General features: G+C 37.8%; 1 protein-coding gene across 1 annotated transcript; it reads right to left on the reverse strand.

The window, feature by feature from the left end:
- Positions 1–396: 396 nt before the first annotated feature.
- On the reverse strand, positions 397–10,321 carry LOC149071147 (uncharacterized). The gene is made up of 5 exons (XM_089248134.1): positions 10,166–10,321; positions 7,994–8,117; positions 5,356–5,492; positions 2,304–2,448; positions 397–681 (listed from the first exon to the last, which is right to left on the reverse strand). The coding sequence occupies exons 1-5, from the start codon at positions 10,209–10,211 to the stop codon at positions 450–452; spliced, it is 684 nt and encodes a 227-aa protein (XP_089104260.1). The 5' UTR covers positions 10,212–10,321; the 3' UTR covers positions 397–449.
- Between the last annotated feature and the right edge of the window lie 4,500 nt (positions 10,322–14,821).

Consider the following 14,821-nt stretch of genomic DNA (forward strand, 5'->3'; position numbering starts at 1 on the left):
TGTTCGTCCATTTCTATTTTATCATTTTGGGGGTCATCCCCACCAAAATGACGGGCCTTAAAGAGTTACAATCGTACCATATTTTCCTGCGTATAATCCGCGGATTATCTGTTAAAAAAATGGTTAAACATAAAAAAATGCGGATTATATCTACCGTTGCGGACAATCTGCAGAAAATTATGATATCATCCTGATGAGTCTGAATTTTAAGGTTTTCGAATGAACTGTAAATTTTGTTTTTTGCCTGTAAATAATGCTATTGTTTTGTTAATAAATTTCATTAATTAGCGTACCAATGGATTTATTTATTTTTTAAATCCTGCGGATTATGCGCCACCGCGGATTTATATCGAGAAAAATACTGTGTAATTCAAAAATTAGACGTAACTTTTGACCTGTTTTAAACTTGCAATATTTATTGATACAATATAATATTCATTTTGGGCATTTTAATCCAGGATCTCATTGAGCACCGAATCCATATCCATGGGTGGTCTGTCTGTGCTCTCTGATTGTAGGAATCTATGGAAAGTGATTTCGAGAGCGAGAAGCTCGGTTGCTGGATGGCAAATCTTCTTCAAGATCGGCTTCGACAACATCTCGAAGAAACGCATGGCACCTTCCCCACAGATGTCGTCCATCTCAGAACTTGAAACCTGTCTAGGAAAGAATCTGAAGAACCTATGGAAAGAGTAATGAAGAAAAAAAACTTTATTACCGCACGTGATTTGTTTACATTGCTTATTACAGTGAAACGTGTCTGAGTTGGACACCCATGGTTCTATAAAAATCTGAGCAGTGGTCTGGGAATAGTGTTGCTGGACACGTCTGGAAATATTTCACGGGTCAGTTGGGTGAGCTGAAAAAATATGTGCCGTGGGTCACTTAAGTGAGGTAAGAATGTGCCGCGAGCCACTTAAGTGACCTAGAACAGTGGCCCAAGTGATGTGTAAATGAGCTGCGGGGTCACTTAAATTATCTGTAAATATGCCTCTGGTCACTTAAGTGAGCTGGCTTCTGTGGTGGTCAGCTGAAATTGGTTTTCTGTGGTTCCCAACTTCGAGGCGCAAATGCGAGCCGATCTCCTCGTTAAAAAGTCTCGCCACAGAGAGCAACAGGCCTACAAACAGCACAAATATTCAGTCACTACACATCACTCACTTTATTTCTGAGACACAGATGGCAGCACTGAAAAATCATACACAACATTAGGTACGCACTCAGACTGTTAGGTACACACACTCACACTTCCGGCACAACTCACTAGGCAGTAAATTGCCTATTTCGATAGACCTGAGTTGTACTCGCTTTGAAAAAAAAAACTTAAGTGAGCTGGGAATGTGCCACAGTCACTGAAATGATCCGGAAATGTGCCGCAATAAACTGAAATGATCTGAGGGTGCGCCACAGTCACTGAAATTATCTGGGAATGTGCCAAAGTCACTAAAATTATCTGGAAATATGCCGCGGGTCACTTAAGTGAGCTGGGAATGTGCCACAGTAACTGAAATGATCTGAGAATGTTCCACAGTCACTGAAATTATCTGGGAATGTGCCAAAGTCACTAAAATTATCTGGAAATATGCCGCGGGTCACTTAAGGGAGGTAAGAATGTGCCGCGAGCCACTTAAGTGACCTAGAACATTGTCTCAAGTGATGTGTAAATGAGCTCGAGTCACTTAAATTATCTGTAAATATGCCTCTGGTCACTTAAGTGAGCTGGGAATGAGCCACAGTCACTGAAATGATCCGGAAATGTGCCGCAATAAACTGAAATGATCTGAGGGTGCGCCACAGTCACTGAAATTATCTGGGAATGTGCCAAAGTCACTAAAATTATCTGGAAATATGCCGCGGGTCACTTAAGTGAGCTGGGAATGTGCCACAGTAACTGAAATGATCTGAGAATGTTCCACAGTCACTGAAATTATCTGGGAATGTGCCAAAGTCACTAAAATTATCTGGAAATATGCCGCGGGTCACTTAAGGGAGGTAAGAATGTGCCGCGAGCCACTTAAGTGACCTAGAACATTGTCTCAAGTGATGTGTAAATGAGCTCGAGTCACTTAAATTATCTGTAAATATGCCTCTGGTCACTTAAGTGAGCTGGGAATGAGCCACAGTCATTGAAATTATCTGGAAATATGCCATTGGTCAATAAATGTGTAAATGTGCCACGGGTCACTTAAGGAATGTGCTTAGTTCGTTTTCACAAAATTAAGTTTATGGGCCACATCACATGGTGGGCACATCTGGCCCGCGGGCTACAGTATGATGTATGATATAAACGGATTGTCACTCACAAGCAAAACATAGCGTCTTCGTTGACTGGTTGTGCGGTTTGTCGTTGATGATCTCGAAACCTCTCGATTTCTATTAGCAGTGGCTCCATAACAAGACGGAAACGTAGTTGATTGGCAATGACGCAGTCTACGTTCTCTCTATAAGCTGGCAAAAGTAGCATTCATTATTTTCTTTCATCGATATCATTCATTTAAAGAAAATCGTGGGAATATTTAATAAAATTTATTCATTAGGGAAGGGGATCTTTTTTCTATCTTTCAGACATTGCTGTGGAAAAAAAAACACTTTCCCATGAAGCCCGAGCACCAACAAGTCATACTGCGCAGAGGCGCCCTTAGGGGTGTGGTGTAACAGGTGCTGCCGAAATGGGACAAGCGATTTAGGGGGGGGAAGGAAGCCCTCCACTTGCTGTAATAGAAATTAAAAAATATAGGCATGCATCAAACATGCTTTTTTTTTTTTTTTTGTCTGTGGTAAACAAGGTGTCTGAGCTTCAACTGATTTGATTCTGGAGTTTCTATCTCACTAATTCTAGGATTTTTTCTCTCATTGATTCTGGGATTTTTTTTTCTCTCATTGATTCTGGGATTTTTTTTTCTCTCATTGATTCTGGGATTTTTTTCTCTCGTTGATTCGGAGAGATTTTTTCTCTCGTTGATTCGGAGAGATTTTTTCTCTCGTTGGTTAGGTGTTTTTTTCTCTCACGAATTCTGAGATTTTTTCTCTCATTAACTCAGATTTTTTTCTCTCATTAACTCAGATTTTTTTCTCTCATTAATTCTGAAATTTCCTCCCTCATTTATTCTGGGACTTTTTCTCTCATCGATTCTGAGATTTTTCTCTCATTGATTCTGGCATTTTTTCTCTCACTAATTCTGAGTTTTTTTCTCTCATTAACTTTGAGATTTTTTCTCTCATTAACTTTGAGATATTTTTCTGTCATTATCTCTGAGATTTTTTTCTGTCATTATCTCCGAGATTTTTTTCTGCCATTATCTCTGAGATTTTTTTCTGTCATTATCTCTGAGATTTTTTTCACTCAATAATTTTGAAATTTTCTCCCTCATTAATTGTGGGATTTTTTTCCCGTTAATTCTGAGATTTTTTCTCTCATTAACTTTGAGATTTTTTCTCTCATTAACTTTGAGATTTTTTCTCTCATTAACTTTGAGATTTTTTCTCTCATTAACTTTGAGATTTTTTTCTGTCATTATCTCTGAGATTTTTTTCTCTCGTTAAGTACAAGATTTTTTGTTTCATTGATTCTGGAATTATTTGTCTCATTCATTCTGGGATTTTTTGTCTCGTTGATTCCAAGATTTTTTTTCTCTCAAAAATTCTGGGATTTTTTCTCTACTGATTCTGGGATTTTTCTTTCGTTAGTTCTGATATTTTTTCTCTGAATAATTCTGAGATTTTTTTCTCTGAATAATTCTGAGATTTTTTTCTCTGAATAATTCTGAGATTTTTTTCTCTGAATAATTCTGAGATTTTCTCCCTCATTAATTCTGGAATTTTTTCTCTCGTTAATTCTGAGATTTTTTCTCTCATTGATTCTGGGATTTTTTCTTCCGTTAATTCTGGGATTTTTCTCTCATTAATTCTGGGATTTTTCTCTCATTAAATCTGAGATTTTTTCTCTCATTAATTCTGAAATTTTCTCCCTCATTAATTCTGGGATTTTTTCTCTCATTAATTCTCAATTTCTATCAGTTTCGCAATTATTTTTCTTATTTACTCTGAATTTCTGGGGTTCTGCTTTTTTCCTTCTCATTTCAAATCTGGAATTTTTTTCTCTCATCAATTCTGAATTTTCATAAATTCTATGCTCTTTTCTCTCATTTTAAAGTCAGGAATTTTTTGTGGGGTGTTCGTTAACAGGGATTTTATTGTACATTTTTTTCTCCAACCAGTTCTCTGAGATTATTTCTTTCAACAATTATGAAATTATTTCACTTATTAATTTTTAAAAATTATCTTATACCAATTAGAAAGAAATTATTTCTCATACATGAATCTTCATTAATTCTGATAATATTTCTGTGTTAGAACCGACAATTATCCACAAAATAATGATTAAAGGAAGGCAGGAAGGCACTCAACAATGTACACCCATCCCATTCAGCACAAGCATATATGTTAGGGAATAGAGAAATAATAATAATAATAATGAAACCAGAATATACAGGGTGTCCTGCAAGTGTTAATGCGGCCATTATCTCGTCAACCGTCCGTCGTAGAGGTATGATTCCGATTTAAAAAATACTCAAGAGGCGTTCAAAAATTACCCTGTACCAGTTTTCAGAGTGAAAATACGGTGTCGCAAAATAAAAAAAACTAAATTTTTATGCGTTGTCCTTGTCCTTCAACTTCCGATTATAAAATTGTTGCCCTGTCTCTCCTAAAGCCAAAATAAAAAGAATTCCATGTTTCCAAGTGCAATATTCGCTGAAATATTTGAATTCAAAAACTCATTATAGAAAAGTTCACAACTTTTCTCCTTAAAAACTAACGGACAGCGCTCCTTCCCCCCGCCCCTTTTTTATGCTGCCCTTTCCTAACTTATTATGCTGTCCTCCTCTATTTGAATTCGAATATCTCAGCGAATATTACACTTAGAAACTTGGATTTTTTTTAAACATTAACTTTCTAATTGAAAGTTAAACGACAAGGGGAACGTATAAAACATTTTATTTTATTTTACCACACAGTGTACTTTCACTCTTAAAACTGGTACATGGTACAGGTACTAATTTTTAACAACTTTTGAGAATTTTTTAAACCGAAACCATACCTGTACCGCGGACTTTTTATGAGATAAAGGCCGCAATAGCACTCACAGGACACCCTATATACGCATACGCCATCTATACGTCATGTAAAGAATTTCAACTTTAAAATAAATATTTCACATCATCCCAAAATTATTAAGAAGGCTACCAAGCTTATCATCTGTGGATGATGAGAACACTCTTAGGGTTAATTCTAATGAGAAAAAATGAATATTAATAATGCTATTATAGAGAAAGAGAGTATGGGAATATAAAATACCTCTTCCAAGCTCTGATGTCTCGTCGCATATATCTCCGAGGATGCTAAAGATGTCTCTTATTGTAAATCTGATCGGGAAATCGATCGGACACGTGTCGTTGAAATTCGAGACGCATCTCAGTTGAGATAATCCTAGTCTTCATGGAAAAGAAGAAATAGGTATAACTTTATTATACTTCGGTCATTGGTTACATGTGAAGGGTTCACAGCCATAGTTAGGCCAAGTCCGTTTATCTTTATTATGGACAATAGCACCTTAGTTTTTGATATAGTGTTAATTCAGTTCTAGTGATATGAAGGAATTATATATGTCAGAGTTTCGAGGGGCGCGGTTTACCAGGTCGATAAGATGCTCACCTAAAGTCCCAAAGGATGTTTAGAGGTGTCGCGAGTTCGATACCCGGTACAAGAAAAACGGCGACAAGACCGCAGGAAAAAATTGCTACCGCAAGGAGTCCGCCATCGAGGGGTTAGCGCACCAACCACTCGAGAGACGAGTATAAAAACAAGCCTGCCGTTCGGAATCGGCAATAAATTGTAAGTCCCGGTCTAATTAGCCCTCATGTGCAGAAAATGACCGTTGATGCTACAAAAATCATCAAAGTACAGTTAAAACTATCATTTCTTGTGCCCTGTTTTCACAAAACTTGTAAAAGCAGGGGTTTTTACTATGGTGTTGTTATCCATGATAAGGATAAATGGACTTGCTCTACTATGGTTGTGAACCCCTTATATGTAAGTACGGGGTGCCCGGGAAAAGGGTCGCTTTAGATTCACAATTGTACGTCTTAAAAACAGTGGATGTTAATCCGCGAGTGCACCGGTTGATTCTGTGACCCATCTACATGTATTTCTCTCATTTGCCGATAGGTGGCAGTTACTTTTTTTAGGTTGGCACTACCTTCTACCACAGAAAGGAATGAGAGAGAGAGGGAGAAAAAATCGAGAGAACGTCAAGAAAACAGTTCCCGCCACCTGTCGGTAAATAATGATATGCGTATGCAGTATGGTTCTCATGCAGAATCAACACGTGCTCTCTGCTGGTTGAAAAAATTATTCATTTTGAAATTTGTCAGACAGCATGTAAAATTTTTGTTTTTACAAAGATTTCGATAGGATCTGTAGTTACATATTCCAACGATAGATGGCAATAAAGTAGTTTAATTCTTGTTGATCGCCAGACATGCTTATGAATCCGCTACTGACACAAACAAGCACATACATTCATGTGTCTCAATCATAATGTCGATTTTTCCAGAAAATTCCAAAAAATATAAAGTTCACTATGCAAATTTACATTGTACTTAGTCAGATAGGTGTAGTAGTGCCATCTATCGATGAAATTTTTAACTAAACTCGTTAAGATTGTGATAAAATTTTACATGCTTGCAAACATACAGTAAGAACTATTTCTTCCAGATCAACAGATCATTCAAACGGTTTTTAAGATACTCAATTTTGAAGTTTGGGTGGCTATTCCTGGACAACCCGTGTATACAGAGTGTGAAGTCAAGTCCTCATACACTCTTTATCTTTTGAATCTTAGTGTTAGAAGCGTACTTTCAATTAGAAAAGTATCCCAATAACAGGCCCATTTTACATAGATACCGTCATACTTGAAAACTTTACTTCTCTTCACCGCTCTCAGTGCCCCCCCCCCCCCAACACTTGTCGCGGGTACCCTTTCTTTCACCTTATCTTCACCCATGGCCCATTTAGAAAATATCTCAGGACCGCGAGGGGTCCATATGGTCCCAGGTTGAGAACAGTCAGAGGTTGGAGAACACGGCGACCGTGTAAAAAGAAAATTAAATTTTGTATCTTAGAACACAGACGGCAACTTGTGGAAGAAATTTCACATCTAAAATAATCTTTGTAGTTGGATAAATTTTTAAATTGAAAGTATGTTTACATTACGAATGGTTCATAAGATAAAGAGTGTAAAAGGAGATATTATTTTATACCCTGAACCAGCATTTCTCAACCTATGGTCCGCAGGCAGACTTGGAAATTTGATTCTAATTAAATGAATATTATAGAATTTTCCGAAACTGATTTCGTAAAATATCACGCAGGTTCTATAATAAATCAAGCCCATATTCTCTAAATTAGTGGACTGTAGAATTTTTTCAGCCATTTTAGTTGTCCTTAGGTTCACTTCCACCGCACACCAACCTGTCATTCGTGGACACACGGCAATTTCCAAACAGTGGACTTGGGTGGGAAATGAAGGCGCTATCTATCGATGGTCACTTCAAGCTTGGTAGGTAAAGAACTTGTTTCTGACGTTCGAATTCGAACCTGGGGGACCTTGATGGTAGCCTACAAAGTGGAACAAGGGAGCATCTTACCACTGTGCCTCTTCAGAAAGGTTGAGAAACGCTGCCCAATACAATATATGTGTTACTGACAAAGTTCGAAATCGTCCAGTTCTCAAATTGGTTAGAATTTCGGGCTTTGACCAGATAGCCAGAGATCCCTGCCCAAAAGCCGGTCAGAGCCCGAATAACTTCTGCTAATCGGACTTTGGCCAAAACTTTTGGTCAATTCGCAAATCGGCCGGACATTTCGTGAATTGGCCGCACTACAGGCCTTGGCAGTAACATTATGTAATGATTAGTGTATTCATATTACCCACTCGCAATACTCATCTAGTACGGATTTGTCGGGTAGAAACTCGACTCGAGGTGGAGGTTTATCCGGTGGCGGACAAGCATCTTCCAATTTCATGTTGCATTCATTAAAAGAGGCGGAACACGAAACTGCGGAAATAAAAACAAATAAAAAGAATGTTTGTTGAGAGAAATACTGAAATTGTTAGCATTTTATCGTAAGCATTTTATTTTAGGCATCTCACAACAGCATTCTCATCAATACAAAATAAAACCCACATCTAACTTCTGATCTTATACACAGCAGCATAAGTAATTACAGGTGATGTCATTTATTTTCTTAAGTATCTAGCGCAACCGGTGCTCCGCGGAGCCCTCAAGACTCCGTGTGCAGTTCACACAGGCTCCGCGGCAGCTCGAGGAAAATAGAATAAATCAGCAAATTTGATGAATAAACAATAAACCATGCCTAAGTAGTAATATACAAAAATAAAAGGGGGGGGGGGTTCCGCTGGTCTAAGTGAGTGAATAATGTATTTTGGTGTTCGTGTCGTTTGCTGTGTTGAGAGAATTTTTATTGCTCATAGGTGGAGATAGAAAAGCTGGGGCCCCGATCAACCGAATAATGGACAAACGGATGTAATAATTTATACGACTTGACCCTGCCAAGCGCACGTGTTTTTATGTGCAACGATTGTATATATAAAAAATTATATTTTGTATAACGATTAACGAGTGTATATTTTACCCTCCGCGAAAGGGGCCCCTAGTTTCGCTCCTTGTCTTTCAGAATTTTCTCCGGCACGACCGTGCCCTCTGGGACAATGAGCTGAAATCGCGTGAGCGACAGAGCCTAGTCGTACTCTGTCTGTCTGTTCTGCCAAGCACGGTCATCGTAATCATCATTTGCCCCTAGAGGGCTCTTACGAAAAGTAAACATCTAACTAAATCTGCTCACGCGATATGTCTTCATGTAGCAGCAATATAATGATATCTAGATGCATAACCTTGGAATCAAATTACATAATCTATCTAAAAACTATATAGATTATATTTATACTACATGGAAGAACTTTCAAATAAGAGCTTTTCAAAAATTTACAATTTTCGATTGAATGAAACATTTTGAATTGATGGAAAATATGTTACATTAAGATAAATACATTTGAGAGTAGGTACTGGTCACCAAGTATTCAAGTTGCCTCCGTTACGTACATTTCATTATTTAGTTTTTGTTCGCTGTTGAGCTAATAGATGACGCTAAACTCTCCTGATGAACAAGTTAAAATCTTAGGTAATATGTGATTAAGGGGCCATACAAGTATGATGTAAGCAGATTTTTAGCCAGTTTGACCCCCCCCCAACCCGTGTCAGCAAAAGTCAACAAAACACTGACCCTCCCCCCCCCCCCCTTGTCAGCAAAATTTCGTCAGCAGCGTAGAATATGTTGGCTGTGTGCGATCAAGATGAATCTAGTCGTGCTCTGAGCGACCAAATTCACTTCTTCATTCTTTACTCGGACAAATCTGTTGGGATATTTCTTCGGTAACAGAGAAATCTTGTCTTGAGACTTGTGTGCATACGACACGAGATTCTCCCTCTTTCAGAGAACTTACTTGAAAATGTTTTAGAACAATTTTTGGCATAAAACAAACTCTCAATGACTTCTCAAAACATTTTCCTAATAATTCTACATTGAAAATTACGTATTGCATTTGCTATCATTGACAAAACTTACCAGCAAATATATTTTTTATTAGAACTATGAATTTTTGGCTTGGAGGATATTGTTGCCAGATTGTGTTGCGGGAATTGATCTGCAAAAATTCACACTAGAAAATTTCGGGGTGGCAGGAATGGATTAAATCATTTTACATTGATTCTTATGGGAAAAATTACTTCGGTTTTCGGACAATTCGACTTACGAATGGACATCACAAATGAATTAAGTTCGTAAACCGAAGGTTGACTGTATATCGTAAGTAGTGAATTTTCCGGTCATTATTTGTTTCATCATTGATACACTCCGAAAACTGTGGTTGAATGCAAATATTGCAAATTTAGGATTCATCCCCGATAGAGACCTTCGTTTAAGAAGGAAAAAAAACCGAAAACTTATTAATTTACACAGGACATTGTGTGTAAATTTTCAATGATAAAAATACATAAGTGCAAAAATTGAGATATACATAACTTACTTGCCAGTCCGAAGAAAACTAAAATCGTCAGTGTTGAGTCCGACATCGCTGCAGTTACCAAAAAACAATTACGAGTTACACCACTGCCTTGTTAAAACTTATATATTTCTCACTTCTCTTTCTATTTATTATAGCTAAATACACTATCGCAAACGGATGCTGAGCGTTATATATGTATTTTGTTAATTCCGGAAATATCAAGGCTATATTAATTTGTAATATCATTCAGTGCGTCTGAAATTGCGCTCGTTACTCACTTCCGTCTGCGGTGACGTCAATCTGTAGCGACGGTGGTCAAGTTCTTGGGCATAAAATTTCTTAATTTCTTATCACTGACTGCTTATGGGGGGGGGGTTGAAGTGTGAACCACTGGCCACGGACAAGAGTCAGATGCAGTAGTAGTAGTAGTAGTAGGGAGGGCCCCCAAAATAATGGCTCGGGGATCCATGATGTTCTTAAGTCAGCCACCTCGTTGGGCAATTTGCCTGTTGTGGCGTTGTATTTGTATTTGTGAGTGAGTGACCTAGTGAGTATGTGAGTGAGGGAGTGAGTGAATTAGTTTTAACCTAGTAGTGTCACAAATGATTAAAAAATCTATTATTAAATAAATTATAACTTATTCACTGGATCACTCATCCACTCAGTAGCTCACTAATCCACTCAGTAGCTCACTCATCCACTCAGTAGCTCCCTCATTCACTGATTCAATAGCTCGGTCACTCATTCAGTAGCTCGCTCGCTCACTCACTCACTCGCTCAATCCCTCACTCACTGACTCAGTAGCTCAATCGCTCACTCCCTCGCTTTCTGACTCTCATCGAACTGTTGTCGGTGAATTGTTAGTCGGTGAATTTTCCTAGTGGTGAATTTTCCTAGCGGTGAATTGCATGGCGGTGAATTGTTGTCGGTGAATTTTCCGTAAACCAATTCAAAATAGTGTCGTTTCATCCTCAGTTCGACGAAAGGTGTCTCGTTCTTATCCTCTCTTTTCTTCATCCCCTTTCCTTTCTGCTTCACCCCCTTCAAGTCAAAGAATAGAGAACTTCGAATTTAGATATTCCAGCGGCTAAGCCTGGTCCAAAATAGCGTGCCGATGACAGTTTGCGAGCACCATGTTGCTCTTTGAAGAACTAAGAGAGTGATCTCAGGTGCCTGATTCTGTACTCACGAGATACATACCCGTCTTAAACATTCATCGTTCATGTTGATCATAGTTTAAGCGAGAAAAAAATTAATATTTCGGTGAAAAAGTTGAACACTATTGAAAGAAAGAACTCTGACATATGGCTTTAACTGAAATAATCGTGATGCTAATAATTTAATCATGTGGTTGTCGGTGAATATCTTCTAAAATAAAGCATATATCCTCAATGGTTTAAGTGAGCACTATGACCCCCTCCCTACGCGGATAGGACTGGCAGGGCTCTAGCACGGGACCCCGAGACAAATCTCATTGGTTCTGTTGTTTTTTCTTTCATACTATAAATTTACTACAGAAGAGAACCCACAAAAGATCTCAACCCTGGAGTGGGGGGTGGGGGGGGGGGTCTAGCTCCAGGATGGACGGAGGCATGATGAGCACCAAGATGCTCGTGTGTAAAAGAAAATATTATTCTTTAGTAGGCGCTCACGCACCCTTTTTTTCCCAGATGGGGGCATATTGCCTTTCATTTCACTTGCACAGACCCGTTTCTCTGCTCACATAATTTCGATATCTGAGCGGAACGAAAAAATAACATGGCGTCTTATACATACTGAGGAATTTTACCTGCAAAGCAAAAAACTATGTGCACGGAAGCATTAATAATCATTCTCAGACTCAAAACCCATATTATGGTAAACTTATTCACCATGAAAAAATAGTGCCTTACTTGGTTACTTTGTCCATAATAAATAAACGTGTAAAAATAAAATTTTATCAACAAAAATATGCCTGAAACAATTATACAGTACAGTATTATGTTACATCTGAGAAACACTTCACATCAATGAACTGGAACCCCTTCCGCCACCTATCGAATAAAACTATTACAATTCTTCGATAGAAATCGATGACAGATTTTTGATTAATGCGTTGTATCAAAAAAAAATCAATATGATACGATATCAGTTAATATTTTATAATCAATAACATTAATTAAATTATCATGTTTGCTAAACAACATTCTTAAAATTTTCAAAATGTAGCCTTCCTGGTTTTTTGGTGATTGTAATGAAAAAGAATATGAATTAGAATTAAACTCACAGAAAGCTGAGGATGGCTGAGACTGACTGATTGAGGTAGATGCATTTTCTCAGGGCGTACCGAGTCTTTAGAGTGCCTTAAGCTTCCCTGTTCGATGCTGCTCCGTATCTCTACATCACAGGGGTTTAGAACGTAAAGTTTCTCGCGGAACCCTTGATGATAATGAGGCTGGTCTACAGAGAGATGAAAGAAATTTTTGAATATTCATCGAAAAAAAAGCGTAGCCCCAGCGCAAAATGAAAGAGGACTTAGGCACCACCTATTAATTTTCAAGAACGCGTATCTTTCCAGTAAGCCGTGTGTAGCTTTTAGTATCAAAGGCGGTTGTATTTCATTTACTCGCTAATGAAAAACCAGTTATCAATTTCTGTCGTAGAATTATAACAATTTTATTTGATAGATAACAGTAAAATTTCCAGTTTGAAGACATTTCTTATATGTATAAAATTGATTTTCTGTGTGTGTGTGCGTGCGCGCGCGTGTTTGTGTGTGTTATCTATACAAATCTACAATTTTAGATCTATCGTCGCCAAATTTTGCATATATACCAAATGGGAAAGTTCGTCAGAGCTGGGCAAATGCCCGAAATGGGCGAAAAACTGTCAGGCAACAATGGTTTTGGGGCCTCAGCAGTCACTATCGGAACATTTACTTTGGTTACCGTGGTTCCCTAGTAATGCGTTTCAGACGTGTATATTAGGGTGGATCGCAAAATCGAAATGTGGATAAAAGAATCGGCTTGGGGTGCAAAAGTGTCTTTCAAGCATACTAGCATAAATGCAATTTCTTTTCAATTTCAATTAATTTCGTTCCTGTGCCTCCAACACACTTAAATGTTTGCCCAAAATCGATTTTTATGCAAATTTTGAATAAAAAATAAAAAAATGAGTTAAATAATCGATTTAACAGTGAAAATATTATACGCGGAGAATGAAAAACCATTTTTTGTTTATTATTAAATGTATAAAATTATTTAGTACAGTAAAAGTTGGAAGGAATGGTGAAAATATTCATGCCATACCCAAGCAGTTGAAAGATGCATTCGCCTAGTGCGTAGTTTCCCAAACTTTTCGTTCCATCGCCCCCCTCATCAGAAATTTTTTTCTTCCATCGCCCCCCCCCCCAACTCAACCGAACCCGTAGGATCCTATGTTAAATCTGTAACTTCTACCGCCCCCCGGACCATTCCGTCGCTCACCAGGAGGCGATATTGCCCACTTTGGGAAACACTGGCCTAGTGTCTGAGGCGTCGAAAAGTGCGTGGAGAAGAGACACGGCTTCATATTGAATAGGATAAAATCAAGAAGCCATATCAAACATTTTAATACCAAAAACAAACATTACAACATTTAAAAATATATAAATCTTCAAATTAATACAATTAAAAAGCCATTATGTGAGTTCAATTTTTTTAAAGTTTTATGATTTATTGCTTTGATTTTTAAATTTATATTTCATGTATTATTATAAAATTATTATTATTTATAAGTTTATACTTTAATACTTTAATACTCTGCAAAATTTAAAAACAATTTTCATTAATTTACAATTTTTAATACATTTTCATAAGTGTGAATTTTTATTTTTGGGAAGCTTGGGCCACCAGAAGATATGAATGGATTTCAATAAAAAAAATTATGCAACATATATATACCGTATATACTCGTGTATAAGCCGAATCCCCCCTCCCCACTTCAGCACCACCAAAACCGCAATAAATTGAAAACCCGTGTATAAGCCGACCCAAAAAAATCCATGCATTTCAGAGAAAAAAAAATTTAATATATTTTCATGCAAAATGAATAGCTTACGGAAATTTACAATAGAAAACGATTAAAACCTTTTAATCCGTTTCTTCTGAGTCCCCAAGCTCATCGTAATCCATCAGATCATCATGGGGGTGCGGCATCTTCGTTTTTGTCTTCATCTGGGCTGTCATTGGCTGGGCTGTCTGATATCATCTTCAGTTCTGTCCATCGCATTGCTGATGCAACACTTTTTGAAGGATCGGATGATAATTTCGGTGGAAACAGAATTCCACGTCTCATGTACCCATTGGCACACTATGCCAATGTCAGGATTCTTCAAGGCACCATTTTTTTGTAGTTTCTTTATCATCGGAACTCATCCATTCGATCCATAAATTCCTTAAATAGTCTTTGAGAGGGTTGTTGATGCTCACATCTAAAGGCTGTACAATCGACGCGTTGGTCCACCTGGTATCAAAGCCAATGATGTTTTCGATTTCTTTACCTCGGATTTGACATTATCAGTTCTGTGGGGTTTGAACATATCCCATACCAATAATGCCGGTTTCTCGAACACTGCTACAAAAATTATTACTGACTGCGGAGGGTCGATATTTTCTCATCAAAAATTGACCCGAGTATAAGCCGACCCCCCCCCCTCCC

Source organism: Pholcus phalangioides, unplaced genomic scaffold (assembly GCF_987345545.1).
Source record: "Pholcus phalangioides strain wild (caught in Gottingen) unplaced genomic scaffold, Ppha-v1.0 ptg000019l_1, whole genome shotgun sequence".
NCBI lineage: Eukaryota > Metazoa > Arthropoda > Arachnida > Araneae > Pholcidae > Pholcus > Pholcus phalangioides.